The sequence below is a fragment of the Rhipicephalus sanguineus genome, chromosome 6 (genome assembly GCF_013339695.2).
Source record: "Rhipicephalus sanguineus isolate Rsan-2018 chromosome 6, BIME_Rsan_1.4, whole genome shotgun sequence".
In the NCBI taxonomy this organism is placed as follows: domain Eukaryota; kingdom Metazoa; phylum Arthropoda; class Arachnida; order Ixodida; family Ixodidae; genus Rhipicephalus; species Rhipicephalus sanguineus.
Genome location: NC_051181.1, coordinates 147,405,472 through 147,424,081, shown reverse-complemented (window position 1 = coordinate 147,424,081; position 18,610 = coordinate 147,405,472). Strand labels below are relative to the sequence as shown.

Genomic DNA, 18,610 nt, shown 5'->3' with positions numbered 1-18,610 from the left:
AGGAATTTTAACTGCGGAGCAGTTTGAGGGACCGCCCTGTGGTCGTCTCATGCCTCGCGTTGGCGTCACGCAGGTCCCACGTTTGATAGACATAAACCGAGCAAGCTGCACGCTTGCAACGCCAGCGCTTGCTTGTCCGCGAACGCCATCGTCGCTGAAGGGCTAATTCGTCTGTCCGAGACAGCGAAGCAGCAGCGAAACGCCATCGTCGGGAGTTAGACACAGATCTATACGGAAGAGAGAAGCGGAGGTGAAACGCCAGCACCGGGAGTTAGACGCACCGCGTTCGGAAGAGCAAACAGTAGAAAAAACAGTGGAAAGGAGAGGAGACCATTGAGCGGAAAATAGATAATCGCAAAAGAAATCAAATAATCACAAGAAAAGAAGAGACAATGATAGACAATATCACATAATCACACGAAAACAACAGGAGACAGCAGATCAACGCAAGGAAATAACACAAAAGAACAGAAAAAAGCAGGTAAACACAACATAAATACAAGGGAAACACAGGAGAATCAATGCTCCGCCGTCCGTACAGGTTTCAGTTGGGATGAAACTGGCTTAAAATTTCTTTTTTTTTTCATGAGTACACGAGTTCTGTATGTGTTTATGGGTTGTTTTATTGCAGTGTTGTTTTATTCAATCGCAAGAAACAATCTAACATAGCCAAGCGGTGTCTATAACAAACAATCCAGCAAACAAATGGAAGAGCAAATTAACGAAATACAAAGGAATTAACGAACGAATGAATTAGTGAACTAATGAACGTGTGGACGAACGATTGAATGAATGAATGAATGAATGAATGAATGAATGAATGAATGAATGAATGAATGAAAATGTTGCGTTCAGCTGCGTCGACAAGAGAAATATGATGAAATAGCATCGAAGCAGGAAGATTTCGGCGTGAATGAAAAATTCCTTCGAACATCAACGCACAACCAATCAAAGTTGAAATGTACGCCGCGTTGCTTCCTCTAGGCAACTTGTTGCGCCCATTGGAATTCAATAGAGAAGGTGTATGTGCGAAGCTGGAGAACGCATGGTGATGAACCTTCCGCAACCAAGACATCGCTAGCTTTCGTATACGAGTGCTGTGAAGTCAAAACGTGCAATAAATGCAATTACGAAGCCTCCCCCTCTCCCCTCGACTTTATTTCTTTTTATTTTTCCCATGCTTTTATGCGTGACGCGACCTCATAACGAGCTTCTTTTAATATTATTCTCTCGGCAACAATCGTCAAGTGAATGCGCAATGTAGGAGCAAATTACTGCACGTGTGAGCGCCCTTTTTCATTACACATTCGCACGCGGTGTGGTTCAGTTTTAGGGTTAATCCGCCCACATATGAGAAAGGCACTGAGTTCTTGTTCTCAGGTCCTTGGGCAGCTTTAGCAGCATGGGAGTTGGTAATTTGTAATTCCTCGCGCGATACAAGAATGTTGTCGCGACAGTTTCCCTGTAGGCTCAATTTGTTTAACAATCCCACACCGATTCCTATTTGAATTCTGTATGCACGTGGACGTGCTTTTCTTGCCTGTTACTTTTAATGTATTGATTCTTACGGGTCTTCCAGCGTTGCCTGGCGTGGTCGTCTTCAGTCTTACAGTACGTTAATTAGTACAGTTTAATGAATAATTATAAGTAATTGGTTTCCTGAACTAGCCGCAGTTAAAACATCGCTCAAAAATATAAGAATTCATTGGTTTTTTCGTTAACTTTACACGGCTTAAGTAAGAATTTTCGGGTACAAAATTCAGTGCGCCAAAGAATATACGTTAGGCTTTAAGGGGCTTTAAAGCGAATATTCTTGCGCGTTCATTTTCGAATGCAAACGTTCTGCATAATACTGTCCATCAGTTTAACAACCTTTAAGGATTACTTTCTTATTTTTCATGTGATTCCTTTCTTTAGCAGTAATAGGGTTTACGTCCACTGTAATACTCCGGACGGTCCTATCAAGCTCATTGACTGCTTCATGCACAGCTGCTTGAGCTCGCTGGACTGATGCCCCTAATGTTGAATCAGCTCTATGGAAGCCCGCAAGGTATGGAGGAAACTCTAGGACGAGATAAAGGCCTGGTTTAACAACGGCAGTCACTACATGAGAACATCGAAGCTCTGGTAAACATGGCTAGCGGTGGTAAAGAACTGAATGAATGAATGAATGAATGAATGAATGAATGAATGAATGAATGAATGAATGAATGAATGAATGAATTTGTAGTCAAGAATTCGACGAAAGTTTGTCTGGTCAGGTATCATGATGAGGATGAAGATGTGGTCACTGACCAAATCTAGGTGACAACACAGAGACGTTTCAGGACCCGTACGGGCCCCGAAACGTCTCTGTGTTTTCACCTAGACTTGGTCAGTGACTGCACCTTCATCCTCACAATGCACATCTTTATTTGCCCCTGGTTCAAGAGGAGGGGGCAATGGGACAGAGGGTGGGGGGAGGGGGAAGAACCCTTGAAGTAGGCCTTCTCTACCCTCTCAGGCCACGCCAGGATGGCCTCCTGAATGTCGGGCCTCGAGCTTCGCAAGGCAGCCTCCCACTGCTCCTCACTAGAAATTAAGCGCGTCAGGAAAGGGGGAAGAGGGTTCTCAGGGCAGCGCCACATGATGGGGTTTAAGTCTGCTGTGGAAGAGGCGCAGTATTTACATGAGGGAGAAGGGTAACTGGAGGGATAAATGCGGTGTATGAGGTAAGGGGAAGGAAAGGCGCGAGTCTGCACCACAGAATTTCGCACCTGCGCGGGGATTTGCGAATGAGTGGAGGAAAGGTCCAACGATCTAATCGGTAGTGTGGGCAAATGTCATGGAATGAAATAAGCTGATTCCGTGCTGTAAACGGAGCCTCTTACGTAGCGAGTTGAGACACATCGGATGCTTGTGCACGGACTGTAAATCATCGTTTCCGGCAAGGCCCGCATGAGCGGCCGGTCCAGATTACAGTTTGATCGAGGGGATGGGCCAAAAGCAGGGAAAGGGCTGGCTTAGAAATCCTGCCCGCTCCGAAATTATGTATGGCTGTTTTGGAGTCACGACAACAGATGACTTAGGGATTGTGAGGGCTATGGCCACCTCTTCGGCCTCCTCCAAAGAAAAGGCCGGCCGCAGCGACCTGGCCGTGAGAGTTGATGACTGATATTGAATAAAGATTCCTGTTCCCGAAATCGGCGGCATCAACATGGATCACATCACTTGAGGAGGAGAGTTGTTTTTTGAGAGCCTTTGCGCGCTGCCGCCTGCGCTGTTTGTGGTGCACAGGGTCCATGTTCTTGGGAAGTGGTGGAATGTAGAGGTTCTCGTGTATGTGGTGTGGAATGGTGTACTTAGCCTTGGCGATGGGTGCCGGAGCGGCTCCGTCCGTGTCGTGTCGCGCATGCGCTCAGCTATAACCCGTACGTTCCATTCAGGAAAAAAATTATATATCTGTGCACACTTCAAAAGCGCGTCCTCGCTTACTGAGGAGCACGAATGCTGGTCACATGCGACGCTGGCAAGTTTACGACCTCCGCGCAGGCGACAGAACATGGGTTTACCGTGCAGAATGATAAGCGCCAAGTCCAAAGTACGGGTTCTTAGGAAGTCCGGAGTCAAGCGCCAGACATATCAGTATACCGACGCAAAGAAGCGCAAGCCTACATGGCTTCGATCATATTGGCCTTGAAACTCTCGCGATATACATTGGACGCACATTCCAGCGTCATTTGTACGATTCTGAACGATGGCTCACGGTCACTGCAGTGGTTCGCTCTACTACTGTAATGCCGACGCTTGGGTGGGTAATACACTGTAAAGAAGTTGCCTTGCCTCGGGAAATTCCTCTTCATTACGGATCGCTTCATGGAGCACAGGTTTATGTAGCGTTTGCGCAAGGTGATCATCTAGCGTCGTGGGCCGGTATGGCGCAACGTGTTTTTTTCTCTCCGACGTCCAGGAGCGAACGCGTTCAAAACAACGTGAGTGCAACGCTTTTTTTTAAAAAGAAGGCAGTGGCCTTGTCTTGAGAGAACAGTCAAAACAATGATTGCTAAAGCGCACCACAAACGGGATTACAGCGATCTGTTGCTGTATATACACATGCGTATGGCAAACTCGTATATGGCGCAAGACATACGTGCAACGTCATGACACTCAACTTATAATTCGGTTGTTTCGCCCCGGTTGCTAGCATGAATCTTCCCGGTGTCGCTTTCAAGAGGTAGGAAAATAAGTTAAAAGAAATTCTGCCTCAACTAACGATGTATGGCGAATGCTTTCTAATAGGTGGCGTTTGCACACCCGCTTACGAAAACCGCAAAACTATTTGGGCTAGTTGGTATTTGCTGATCGTCATAGTGTAGCGCGAATACACAAATACAGCGACACGGAGACAAACAGCACACGCGATTACGACAGTGCGTGTGTGTGTGTGTGTGTGTGTGTGTGTGTGTGTGTGTGTGTGTGTGTGTGTGTGTGTGTGTGCGCGTGCGTGTGTGTGTGTGTGCGTGCGTGCGTGTGTGTGTGTGTGTGTGTGTGTGTGCGTGCGTGCGCGTGTGTGTGTGTGTGCGTGTGTGTGTGTGTGTGTGTGTGTGTGTGTGTGTGTGTGTGTGTGTGTGTGTGTGTGTGTGTGTGTGTGTGTGTGTGTGTGTGTGTGTGTGTGTGTGTGTGTAGCCTTGCGCCTCCACTGCAAGCTAATTTTGTGCACCTACGTAATACGATAATTAGTGCATTTGCATAACGGCGCCTGAGAAAGAATTTTATTAACTGGTTGATTTCGTCATCATGGTGTCGTTCATGGTGGCCGCTACCATGCACGCTGTGAATTGGAACGGATACCTAAGCACACTTTCTACCTGCGGCAATACAATAAGAGCGAGAGAGAAACTCCTCTCTTTATCTGGAAAAACAGATTTTCGCCGGTGTCTATATAACCGCTGGCATGCTACTCTCAATACAAAAACATAACCATAGTGATAGGGTTTATATAGAGCCCGGCCCGTACCCGTGTCGGTGTGTAGAATAAGAGATCTACCGCTGCTATACACGAAAGCGCTTGTCCACTGGTTACGTTTGTTTTGTTTGTGGCTAATTTAGCTCTGATTGCACTCTACTAGGCAGTGAGGGAAAACGAGGTAAAGATTTTATGACGCACATAAATAAAATGAAAGAGCAAGGGGAGCGTAACTCACTCGTCGTCCATTGACTAAAACGCGTTCTTGGGCTTGTTGGTGCCTGGTCTGACAAAAATTTGGCACTGACAATTTTTTGTCAGTCGTCCATTGTGCTTCTCTGTGTCGTCATGCCTTTCCCTTCCCTCTCTGCTCTGTTCTGACTTACTGGAGAGGTTGAGGCTATATCACCTCAGCTACCCCATTTCTATAAGCTCTGCAGCCAAAAAATAAATAAATAAAAGTGGTTACCCCAAAACAAAAATGAACAAGTAAATAAAAACATATAGCAAACAGAAAGAAGTAAAAAAAATAACATTGTAATGTGCAGTTCGCGTGGAGGAGTTCGCATTGCAATAGAACGTTCACACTATCTCTCTCCCGCAGTGGACGAACATTGGAGCCTATTCACACTGGCTATACCTGTACTGAGAGAACGATCGCTGCGCGAGAATTGCCTCCAGTCTCATTGTGGAGCATTATGAACCTCGTTACGCGGGCGTCCCTGAAATATCCGATGGCCGCGCTCGGTATAAACGGCGAGCCTCCGAGCGTTGCGCGCAACGCCGTCAAGCCCTGACCCAATATGCGCCGGTGCGGACCAGAACGTGGCTACCAGCTGCAAGAGGCCATGACACCGTACTCGGAAACGGGCGAACGCTTCGGGTGCCTCGATCCACGCGAGCTCATTCCACAGCTCCCTGCCGATTACTGGGGCCACACCAGATGCGGCCTGGAATGAACACCCGATGAGCAAGCGACGCTCCGAGATATATATTGGTTGTACAAGCCGTAATTGCAGACGTCTACCGCGGGTACGCGTCGCGCGGCAAGAAACGAGGGCGCTCACTTTCGGAATGATAAGCATAGCTACTCCTCGATATTTATAAGCGTGCCTGTACAGTATCGGGTCAACGAATGTAATTGAAATAAGTTTCATGTGCTCCCTTCGCTGCTTAGACATTTTCACGTATCGGCATTACTACGCTCACCTGTAGAAAGGACGCGGCATCCCTACAGTCAACAAAATAATTTTAAGCGGAAAGTTATTCCAAATTTTTACAGTCGGACTTGTTCTCTGCAGAGTGGTACTAATTATTGTGCTCGTGATCCAGTATTCGTGAGGAACCTCCACAGTGTAATCCCGCTGCAGAAAACTTCGTTTACACTGAGCGAGAGAGCGAGCGAGCGAGTGAGTGAGTGAGTGAGTGAGTGAGTGAGTGAGTGAGTGAGTGAGTGAGTGAGTGAGTGAGTGAGTGAGTGAGTGAGTGAGTGAGTGAGTGAGTGAGTGAGTGAGTGAGTGAGTGAGTGAGTGAGTGAGTGAGTGAGTGAGTGAGTGAGTGAGTGAGTGAGTGAGTGAGTGAGAAGCAAAGAACCATACGCATGCCCTGTTTGCTACTCTGCACAGGGTGAAAGGAATAAAACGGTGAAAATAGATCTACAAGGGAATAGAGAGATCACTAATCGCGAAAACACATCGTGCAATAAAATCTATGAGAAAGTAAAAATACGGTGCTTGAATGTAGCATCTAGCTGTGATGGAGGGGGTATTATGTAAGATGGAATATTTATGGCGAGTATGCATACAATTACGCTTCAGCAAGGTTCTTGTGCATTACTGAACGTGGTGTGTTCAATAGATTTACATGACGTGTCTTTACCTTAGAAGCTCGTGACAAGAACGCGTCACTTGCGGTCGCTCTATGAACTTACCTAAATGTTAAGCGTGACGTGACAGCAGTCAGTCTGACATGTAGGCAAATAAAGAGTCACTATTTGCAAATTAGATAAAGTTCCACAGCGAATGATTGAGGCAGACCGTGAGTACCAACCAAGATGTCGAAAGAAGACCACGTTATATGCACTAGGTCAGAGCAATTGTCCATGGCAGCCCTGCGTCCACTCCGAACGTGTACGGACGCGCAATTTCGACGAAGTTTTCCTAGCGGTCATTTCCACTCCAGTCGGGCCACGTCAATGCCTACACGTCGTCGTACACTCAAACACGCCGCGGCAGCCGCTGCCAGAGCGGAGTGACGCTGGCCTCGCACAGGCTCGCAAGGCTGAGTGCGCACACGACTGCATCCACCGTCCGCAACAAACGACAGGCCTTTAAGCACAAATTGCGTCCGTGCCCTCGTGTATTTGGTCTGCAGACAAAGTACAAAGCCGGGTTACCCCTCTATGTACCTTCATGCCTGCGCAAACAGGGACGAAGATCAAACATCCGGCAATACGCTTCACCTCACGCGTGCACGCGAGGGACTTTTTTCTGGTGCATCCCGTCTACCAGGCGGGCACGCGTTCGCCCAACAAAGGCGGCGAGTCTCGCTGAAATGGCACGTGCTGCGAGATATGCAAATAAGAGAGGGAAACCGGAGTGGGTCATTGAGGAACGGTTCTTGTCTTGCGTGTACGGCGTGACATTCGCGACTTCCTACAGGGACCCGTACGCGCGGTCTTTGTGACGCCGGAAAGACGTAGATTTCGGCGTGCCGCTATCTCGGATGCTTCCGCTGTATACAACGCCGCGCTTGCGTCACGTTATGTGTCGTGCGTCTGTACGTATTTCGGGATTAGTTTCATTGCAAATGTGCCGGTGCGATTCAACGTTGTAGTGTTCGTCACGCTTTGTCTTTCGTGCTTGCGTTACCCCCGGTTAGGCACTTCGTTCAAACATGGTGCCGCATTAACTGCGCGCATGTTGTAGTCATACTTGCGCCGAAAATTACGCAAGGATATTGCGCAAGCAAGCGCGGCACAGCAGCCCCAGAAGGTACCGGCCAATTAAGCCCTTATAATGCGGACAACGTCGCATGCCCTCCTACCTTAGGGTTTTATCAAGAATCTTGTCACTCAAGGATGGCTTTCCGCCACTGCGCGCGCCTGCGACTTCCATTGTTAGAATAATATCTTTAGGTTATTGGTTTCTAAGATTGTTGGAAATGTCAACAAAAACAATGATTTAATCATGGCGACTAGCTAAATTGAACGCGCATGAGGTGGCATTCAGTATGCATGCTGAAGAATTTAGCGCTAGGCCTGCGAGACCTGCCTTCTAATTGTATTTATGATGACTCGTGCGTTTAATATAGCCGTGGTTCTTGGCAGCCGGATCTTTTTTACGTGTTCGCACTCGACACACACCGTCGATAACGAGTTACGCGTACACCAGGTAGAGCAAGAGATCGAAGGGCCCAAATTACTGAATCGATCCTTCGAGATTCAAAACGCGTCTTTGATTAACCACGAACTTCCCAAGACAAGATTGCGCTCTCACGGCCGACCAATCAGCCGTCCTCCGCCGTCGCTTAACGTGCAACAGCGGCAACATGAACTCCGTCTCGCTTATTCCATGCAGTGCTGTTAAACCACTGTTCGCGCGTCGGCCAACCAGGATACAGAAGCCGACGAAAGGCTGCTCCAATATCTGCCACACATCGTGCTCAACGTGGGCGGAAGGATTAGTTCCGCACAGTGGTCAAGCTCTGCTGTCTTCTCACGGACACGTAGCCGTCTCCCTTTTACGGACAGACTGACAGGAATCCTTTTATAATAATAATTTCTGTGGTTTTACGTGCCAAAACCACGATATGGTTATGAGGGACGTCGTAGTGGAGCGCTCCGTAAATTTCGACCGCCTGGGGTTCTTAAACGTGCACCGAAATCTAAGTACAGTAAAACCTCGGTGATACGATCACGGCTCGTACGAATTTCGGGGTGATACGAATTTTTCTATGATCCCGGCAAAGGCCCATAAGCTTGCAATGTATTGGAGTACGGTTGTTGCGAACCGATTTGCACCCCGCGACGTTTGATACGAACATACGCTAGCGCACAGGTACGAACAGGTGCGGACCGCGCTGTCGCGGAAGACGCGGCAGTCACGCGCGGGCACGGGCATGCGCGCTGGGCGACCATCAACGGTGCGTCGTCGCCTCCGAGATAGTGCGCGTGAATATTGGACGCCTTTAGGCGCCTTCACGTTTAGGTTACAGATGACGTCGCGCTTTATTTTTTTTTTCGACGCGTTGACGCGTGCTCCTGTGCTCGAGGCAGCAGCGTTTTTGTACTGTGTTAACACGTGCCTGTCACGTCGATGCAAGCCATGTCCCCGCAATCAGACGTAGTAAGATTAGGAAGGGGCTACTAGCGGTCATGGGGCACAACACATCTGGTTCATTAATTACACACGCGCGCATACACCTTATTATACGAGTACAAGTGGGATCGTTGTCGTTTAAAAACTTTACTGGCAATCATCCAGAGCTGTCCATGACGTCGCTGCGGCCCTGATAAACACTGAATCAAAAAGTATGCCAACTTTCTTTTGTCGCATACTAATTTTTCATGTTTTCTAGTGATACGAATTTCGGATGATACGAATATTTCTGGCAACCCCGCGAGATTCGTATCACCGAGGTTTCACTGTACACGGGCCTCTAGCATTACGCCTCCATCGAAGTGCTACCGCCGCGGAAGGTATCGAATCCGCTTCTTTCCGGTCAGCAAGCGAACACCGTGTACCAGCACGGCCGCAACCCTAGACGGTCGCTGCACTGCACACAGTTGCCTAGACGGGGCTTCCTTCCCTGCGGGTGATACGCGAAGATGCTGCAGCCGCGCGGCGGACGCGGGCGTCGCACGCGGTGAGCCGTTGGCCCAGTTTCGGCGCGACCCATACGAGGACGATACCCTCTCTCTCACATCCGCGAGAGGGGATTCCCCGGGCGACCTTTAATGGTGCCGGCTCGCTCCCTCCTCTTTCTCTCTGACCGTGACCTGCAACGGAACGTGCGCGCGCTGGCACGCGAGAACAGCTGGGATGCCCGAATATTGCGTCGGTTCGCACCGACCGCGTACTCCTTGTCTGCACTGCGAAGCACACATAGCTCTGAAAATCTGTATTGACGTTGGCCTAATCTTCCCAAAGAGCGATACTGCGTGCGCGTGGAGAATTTCAACACACGAATTTGAAATCTGTCTTCCTGGACTTTGTTCGCCCAGTTTCCGTTACGGTGTATGATGTCCGATAATGCTAATTTATGTCCGAACTCAACCACCGGATTTATTCGCACACTAGCAGCATTAATTAATAAACACTGACTAGCACTGGTAATGTTTACGGCAGCTTGTTAATGTTATGTGACAGATGGTTAATGTCCGCTGCAATAACAAAAGTATTGTCTTCATGCCATCTCGACAGAGCGATTGCGTTGTCTACGACCTTCATTTTGCTTTAATTTGTACGCTTCTTAGGAGACTTGGCAGGGTTATGTCTGGGACGTATGGGAGAGTGGGGGAGGTGGTGATTGCATCTTATATCGATTATTTCTTAACTGTAGTCTCTTGTAATTATGACATGTCTTTTATATTATGTACAGTTGTTTGAACAAACACACAACATATAATTGGGCGCTGTACAGCTCATTTGGGGTCACGAGCAATACTCAACCCCATATATGTTTGCTTCTGTGTTCGGTTCCAAAGCGATAAACCCGACATCATTTCCAGCCATCACGCCGATCGGTGTGTATTCAGCCTTTAATCTTCAATTCTCCATTTTTTTTGTGCTTTGTATCGCTGCTGGCGAAAACAAGACACTCATCGACTGATTTGTCGTTCGAAAGCTCGTTCTCTAAAACAACCTTCTTCTGCCACACCTACTAATAGTCAGTCACTCCAATTTATCCTTAACTATGAGTAAGCCTTCACTCTCTTGTAAATGCGCAATTCCAAAAGCAGCAAGCTGCAAACAGTACTTGTGCGTGTGGCAGTACATCGCTATAGGTGTACGGCTTTTAAGTGCTTGAAAAAGGAACAGCGATTATTCTTGCTCTGTTATTGCATTAGAGGCTTGAATGCATACTTCTCTGAAATGCATCTATGTCTGAGCTAATTTCAGAAGGTAAACAGAAATATACGTCATTACTAGTTTGTGTGGAGACACGCTTTATTGCGCTAAAGAAGGAAGTCGAGAGGATGGTTCGCGTAGGAAAAGAAGAGATGAAATCTGTGTGAAGGTATTTCAACATTTTGCAATCTTGAAATGAATTCGCTGGTCTTACTGCTATACATTGCCTTCAGACGATGCCTCACCTTTAACATTACAAAGAGTGGTTCGAAGCATCGGGAGAGCACTAATTGCGGTCATGGTATGACGAGTGCCATTAGTTAAGACGAGGTAAGGTTGATCGTATCGGTGCCGCTGGAAAGACCGGTCTCGAAGAAAAACCGGTTGCCTAACTGCAACCTTGAACTTGTAGGACTGCGAGGAAACCCTTCGACTAGCTTTCCTCGTGAACTTCTGTAACGCCAGTGTGCTCTGTTTTCAAGGACACTGTGCCCGTAAACATATGTTGCCGTAAATATTTTTACTGCCTGTCACTTTGATGCCGTGTTCCTATCGCGAATATTCGGTTTTCGCGTCTTTCTCATAAAATCTCTGAAGATGACGTTACAATTAAAGATTATTATCTTTCGTTATGTTACAACAATAACTCACCACAATGCTGGTCTATTATTTCTTGCTTTTAACTTCGTGAATGTCAGAGGTTATTGAACTTCCGCTGTTTGCGCAGGGAAAGCGATACAAATTAGTAAGGGAGACGACGTTGTAGGAATCGTAAACTCATTGCATTTCTGCTTGCGAGACAAAATGTCGGTGTTGACCGATATCCTAACCCATAGAATGACATTTCGCAGCTGCGCGCTTGGCGCTCTGTTAGCCCATATACTGAAGCTGATTTTCCGGATGGTACTAAATATAACACCGAATATTATCGTACAACAGTTTCTTCCAGCCCCCAGCGCAGCTTTTTTCGTCTATATGACAGCAAACATGTTTCACCAGATCGCATTTGCACCAGTCGCAACCAGTCAGTCAACGAACAGCTCCCTCACCTGTTCAGCGACGCCTCCCAGCTCGACGGCCAAGTCTCCGGCCGAATTGCCCACGCCAACGATGAGCACCTGGCGGTCTTCGAATCCTCGTGAAGTCCGGTAGTCCTGCGAGTGCATCACACGTCCCGCGAATACCCTGCCCTCGCCTCGCTCGTCGCCCAGACCCTTGAACCGGGGCCACAGTGGGTGCGCGTGGTGTCCCGTGCACAACATGACGGCGTCCCTCTCTTCCACGAACTCCTGGTCTTCGCCTTCGCGGCAGTCCAGCCTTCTGACCCGGAGCGTCCAGGTCGTGTCCTCGCAGCCCGGTCTGGTGGGCCGCACGTCGGCCACTTCGTGCCGGAGGCGCACCTTTTCGATGGCGCCGCTGCGGCTTCCGTAGTCGACAATGTAGCGCGCCATGTGTGAGTTGTGCATGTAATTGGGCAGCTTGTCGTCCGGCGGGAAGTCGCTGAAGGCGGACATCTCCTTGCTCGAGTTGATCACCGTCGAGCGCATGACGCAGGCGCGGCCGCGCTCCACGGTCTCCGTGTAGTGCCACAGGCCCGCGAGCACGTCCGTGCGCTCGTAACAGACGACGTCCAGGCCTTCTTCGAGACATGCCTTGACCGCGGTCAGGCCGCTGGCGCCCGCACCGATGACGGCGACCCGCTGACGACGCCGGGGCGGCGTTTCCAAAGCGGGCGCCCGGGTGCCCGCCGCCGCTTTCGGGATGCTCGTCATGGTTTGTCGGCCCGGCGTGTGCCCGCTGTGCCCCGGTCGGTCTCTTGCTGGGGGGGGGGGGGGGGGACGCGAAGGGGGGGTGTGCTGCGGTCACGTGACCGGAGAGGAGGAGGCAAGGGGTGTCCCGGTGAGGAGAAGGGCTCGCTGAAGAGTCTTCCGGGCCATGCGGGCAGGCCTACCCCCAAACTGCGTGCGTCATTGACCTCTACCCGGTTTTTCGGGCGGTGGTCCTAACGGTGCGCGCTAAGTAACCGCTCTTCTTTCTTTTCCGCGTGCTTATTTCGGCAAACTGTACGTGTTCCATGCAGGCGCACGTGCGCCGCGACACGTCCTTTTAAATTTTCGGCCACACGAGGAGACGTCGAGCGTTAGGCTTAGGTGTGGCGAGCGAGCGAAAGAGCCTACATCTCGTTGACTTCCGGATCGAGATGAGAGGCAGCGGTAGCTTCACACAGCTTACAATACGTATCTATCTCGACTGCTTTCAATGGCGTGCAAAGCTACAAGTATTGGTTGCCAGCGCAATTGTTCCTATGTCTTAGCTTTCTTCGTTTGGTGCTCACTTCATCTGTCTCAAGCTGTTGCTGCGTTCGTTGGAGTGACAGCCCTTATTCAGCTAATTTTGCCGAACAAGTGGCGTTCTTTCTGCAAACAGGCAGAAATTCCAAAAGAGTCTCTAATATAACAGTGCATCACCGCACATGCCCATTTCATTGGACAATTGGTCATGCCTCGAATACAATGTAACGGTTGTTCAAGTGGCACGTCAATCATTCGGTTTGTTTTCGACACAACAAACTTGTTCTTAGTTCGGCGCTACCTGAACAAGCACGAAGCTTCTTTCCTTCAGCACACGACAACTTTTGTGTACACCCGCTCCGCAATTTCAACTTGGTTAAACATAATGGAATTGACAGATGCTTGGTGGCGGTTTACTTCGTACGAAATGCATGGTCAAGAGACACTTACACCGTTTCCGGAGACAAACGCACAACGAATGAACTTAACTCGCAGGCCATCAAGCTACGTGCGAGTGACCTAATTGCGATACAACCACACGAATCCAACAGACAATTAGACCAAGGCAAGCATAGGCGACATTAATTGTTTTTCTGTAACCGTAGTGCAGTAATTATGACGTAAATTGAAATTAATAAAGTGGACAAAAGTCACTCTTCTTGTGGGTGGGATTCGAGCCCACAACCTTCGAATTACGCTTCCGATGCTCTACCGATTGAACGACGACGGAAGGCGCTTCCCCATCCACTTTGTTGGCTTGATTCCACTTCCTTGGTCCACTTCGCTATTTGGAAGGTTAATCGATATTGGTGAGCATCTGACGCGTAACTCGAAGGTTGTGGGTTCGGACCCCACCGACGGAAAGGGTGCTTTTTCGTCCAATTTCATTCATTTCTATTTACGTGATAATTGCACCACTACACTTAAAGACGACAATTAATGTCCTCTATGGTTTCTTTGGACTAATTGTCCAGCGGATTCATTTGGTAGTGTCTAACAAAGTAAGGAGCCATTGCATAAAACTCCCCTTCTTGCGTAACTATTGCGACAGTATTATTGAGGCTGTGCTTACATTGCATGCGGGATCGGTACGCTTTAGTGTGCTTCTACAGAATACCAGTGAACGTTCTGTGAAACGCTATCGCATAAAAAAAGTTCATAAGGTTCTACGGTGACTGACCTTCCACTCGCTGAGGTTCCACGATGCAAGTTGCGGACTCAGTGAGCGTTTCGCAGGAACCAGGGATCTGGGCGTTGGCTCGGTTGCGCACGCTTTTCCAAGCTACGCAGCGCGACCAAACTGAGCATGCGCAGAGGGTGAATTTGATTTCGCGACATGCTCGTGGCGTGTCACCAAGGTCGACGAATCTCCTTTGCTGAGCTGGTTTTGAGAAACTATCATGCGTTCCGGTTGAGAGAACTTTATTCGTTGCACAAGTCGTTGCTGGAGACGACATGGGCGCGCTTGTCTGCAGCGTTTTCGCCCATGGCTTACTCATGCCGCTCCGCGCTGTTCGCACCCGTACGCCGAGGCAAACTGAATAATAATAGCGCGCAGCTGAAGGTCGATGAGACCGCCTGGTTGTGCGGCAGCCTCACATGTAGATTGTTTCGCGAAGCGTGGAAGATTTACGAAACGCGCTCGACCGAAGAGGCCATGAAAACGGAGGCGTTTCCGGGCACGCGTGCGGGCCGTCGCCCTTTTCCACTGGGTAGGTAAACACTGAGCGCACTGACGCGAACGATAACTCACTCACTCACTCACTCACTCACTCACTCACTCACTCACTCACTCACTCACTTCACCTCACTCACTCACTCACTCACTCACTCACTCACTCACTCACTCACTCACTCACTCACTCACTCACTCACTCACTCACTCACTCACTCACTCACTCACTCACTCACTCACTCACTCACTCACTCACTCACTCACTCACTCACTCTCTTAGCAACCCACTTACTGTCCGAGGTTTAGCTGACTGTCATTTGATTAAACCACTGTCTCATGGCCGTCATTCAAACGCGGGCGAATTTCTTTCACATCGCACACACGACTGAAGTAGAACAGTTGGCGGCCACTGCTTACGCCTTCAAGTAGTCTGACAGTTTTTATCTACTACGGACTTCCTTTAGCCGAACCCCTACAATCTTCCAGTCTAAATAGCTGAATGACACTCGGAAAACATTAAGAATCAGCCTTCTGCAACTTAAAGTGCAAGAAAAGAATCCAGAACAGACGTTATCAAATGATACGCGTGACCTTATGCCGCGAGATTAACATCTCGTCTATAGCCATAAGAAACAGCCACGTTCTTGCCGGTTATGCAAAAAGACCTCGGTAACTTTTCCTTGTCGCATTCTCACGCTCGCTGCCCTAATGTGCATGCGATCATGCGCCCTTGCCTGTCGTTCTTAAAAACTTCTTTGACAAATATACGCTTCATATAAAGGCCGTCAGCCTGTTTACGCATTTCGGTGGATGTCATACAGTATTTATTGATGAGTGTCTTAAGATTGATTGATTAATTGATTGATTGAACTAATTAAAAATGATTTAACGTATACCAAATAACTAACTGAGGATATGAGCGACGACGTTGTGGAGGGCACGTCATTAATGTGGGCTAACGAGGCTTCTTTCACGAGCGCCTAAGTTAAGTACACGAACGGTTTTCGCATTTCGTCACCACTGAAATGCGGCCGTAGGGAACCCTCCTCCTCCTTCGTCTTCTTCTCACTTCCTCCTTATGCATCTCTCTTTTTTTTTGTTCAGCATCTTCTTCTTTATCATTATCATCGCGAAAACCACACAGCAGGAGTAGAGCGGTAGCTTGGGCGAGCTCATATTACCTGAATCGGTGCAGGTGCGGTAAAGGTCATCTGCTGAGTCAGTGTGGCAACATCCCTTTGCGAGCCCTTGTACACAGCAATTACCTCCTCAATGTTAACTCGAAAGCGATTGCCTGAAATATTCGGGCCTGGTATAAAGTCGAACGCAGGCGAAACTGAATAGAATCGGTCTTATTAATTGCTTATTAACTGCGGCAGTATTACGACAAGCTTGGGTATTTAAAAGCCCGCTGTCGTACCTAAAACAGACACGATTGCAAAATGATAAAGGTATAGAAGAAGATATAACTAAGGGCTTCTTTTCCCCTGTATCACGTACTAAAATAAGCACACTCCATACTCTCCGCGTATACATGCTGAAAACCATAGGCGTGCGCACAGGGGGGGGGGGGGGGGGCAAGGGGGCGGCCGCCCCCTAATTACCTAAGAGTGGGGGGGGGGGGGCGCAAAATCTGCCCCATACATTGACTTAGTATATGTGGGGAGGGGGCGCTGCGATGAACCTTTGCCCCCCCCCCCCCCCCTGATGGGGAACCCTGCGCACGCCTATGCTGAAAACGTATGCATTCTGAAAGTCGGTTTTTGCAAAGTCAAACGAAGAAGGGCTTCTTTACGTCCGTAACATATACCAGTTGGTGATAAGAAGCGACCTGAAAACTGATAACGTCTGCAAATATGCGGATGATATTCTTATCTCTATTGAGGTTCGTTAGGAAAGTATCAATAACGCCAAGCGTCTAGAGGTAGCACGCCATCTCGTGCGTTAGGTGAGGTCGCTGTTTCAAGAGCACATGCCAATACAGCTGGTTGTATCAAATGCTCGGCACAGGCAGCGACCAAAGTGACTTCTTTTTCTAGAAATGCTTGCCAAAAGAGCGCGACCATAGAATGGGCCAAAACTAGCGTATCTCTCCATCACCTTGCTGGCGACGACAAATCACGCCACAGCAAAACAAGTGCGGCGGTTTGAACGAAGCTTTAACGCTGTTCCGGACAGCAGCGTAACCAAGCAACCTGCAGGGACCTCTGACCGGGTCTGCAGCCTCCGCGAAAATGCACTGCCAAGGCAAGTGGCAGTGCATCTTCTAGATAAAGAACGTAGCGGCGAGGAATAAAATTACCAAAAATCTCTATATCGCTGGAGCTGCTGGCGACAGGTAGGGACTCGACAGGAAATTATCGGCCCAATACAACCTACAAATCCTATGAGGATACAAGATGAACCGACTTCTGATTAAAAAAAAAAAGATAATGGAAAATGTATTTAGCGCCGTACCTCCTTCGTTTAGTACCGAAGAAATGAGACGGTTGGTTGGTTGGTTGTTTTTAGAGGAATGGCACAACCCACCACGGGGGATCGGCCACGAATCGTGCGGCAGTAGGATTTGTGAATGGGGGAAAAGAAAAGATAATTCTAAAGAGATAATTTGTAAGTAAGCGAAAATATTATTTGTGTTTACGGTCTCCGAAGTGAATACTAAAGAGATAGAAAAAAAGGGAGAGAAAGAGTGAGTTAAATAAATAGTTAACGATAAATGAAATAAATAAAATAAGTATGATCTAGAAATGTTAGCATGGCAGTCTTTTTGATTCTTTTATGTAGTTAAATACCGCCTCACATATGTCCCTGTTGCAGTGACCCAGTGCCGACGCCCCCAGGGAGAGCAATGCCGTTACGGAACGCTCAAGCCCAAGTTTTCGGAAAGGAGGTTCGAGAAATCTTTGCCTTAGACGTTGATATCTGCGAAATTCTGTGAAAAAATGCTCTATGGTTTCTGCTTGCGAACAACAACAACATTGAGGGGAAGGAACAAAACCAAGCCTTTGTAAATAAAAACTTAAAGAGGGAATTCTGCATCGCAATTTACTTAATGTAACTTCTAATTGTCTTGTGCCACACCATGAGCCGTACCACGGAAACCTAAGGTGCTGAAAGTCTGCCCCGTTTAGAACAGAAGACTTTGTGTGTTCCTCTCGAATACAAAAATATCGAAATCGTGCGATAGTATTTTGGGAGGAGGGCCTTAGAACCTTCAGGACCGGGCCCTGAATTGATGCTGCCGCCAATGTGTCCGCTGCTTCATTTAGAGTTATTCCAGTATGACCTGGCAGCCAAACCAAACGGACAATACGTACACGACTGGGCATGTATGTATATAATTCTGATAGGCAGCTCGATGACTTTGGTACTGTCAAAGCAGCGCAAACTGACAAAGAATCGGTCAGTATAACCACTGAAGAAATAGATGCTGGGAGTTCGCGTAATGCAAAAATAATTGCCATTAATTCTGCCTTAATTCGCTCAACTATTACATCACAGTGATGATGGTGGCGAGTCTTTCTTTTTCTTGGGGGATGGGGGGCGATTACGAGATTTTAGGTATTTATGGGAGGCATGGTGAAACTCCAAGGTCCGTGACAGTAAAGTAATACGACTAGGACAGCAT

The 18,610-nt window shown here is 48.4% G+C and overlaps 1 protein-coding gene across 1 annotated transcript in view; it reads right to left on the bottom strand.

The window, feature by feature from the left end:
• Window positions 1-12,821, bottom strand: part of LOC119396726 (flavin-containing monooxygenase 5) — a 65,068-nt gene extending 52,247 nt beyond the window's left edge. The window contains exon 1 of the mRNA XM_037664032.2: window positions 12,066-12,821. Within this exon, the coding sequence (XP_037519960.1) occupies window positions 12,066-12,788 (723 nt within the window). The 5' untranslated portion in view covers window positions 12,789-12,821. The remainder of the gene's footprint in view (window positions 1-12,065) is intronic.
• Window positions 12,822-18,610: the final 5,789 nt, after the last annotated feature.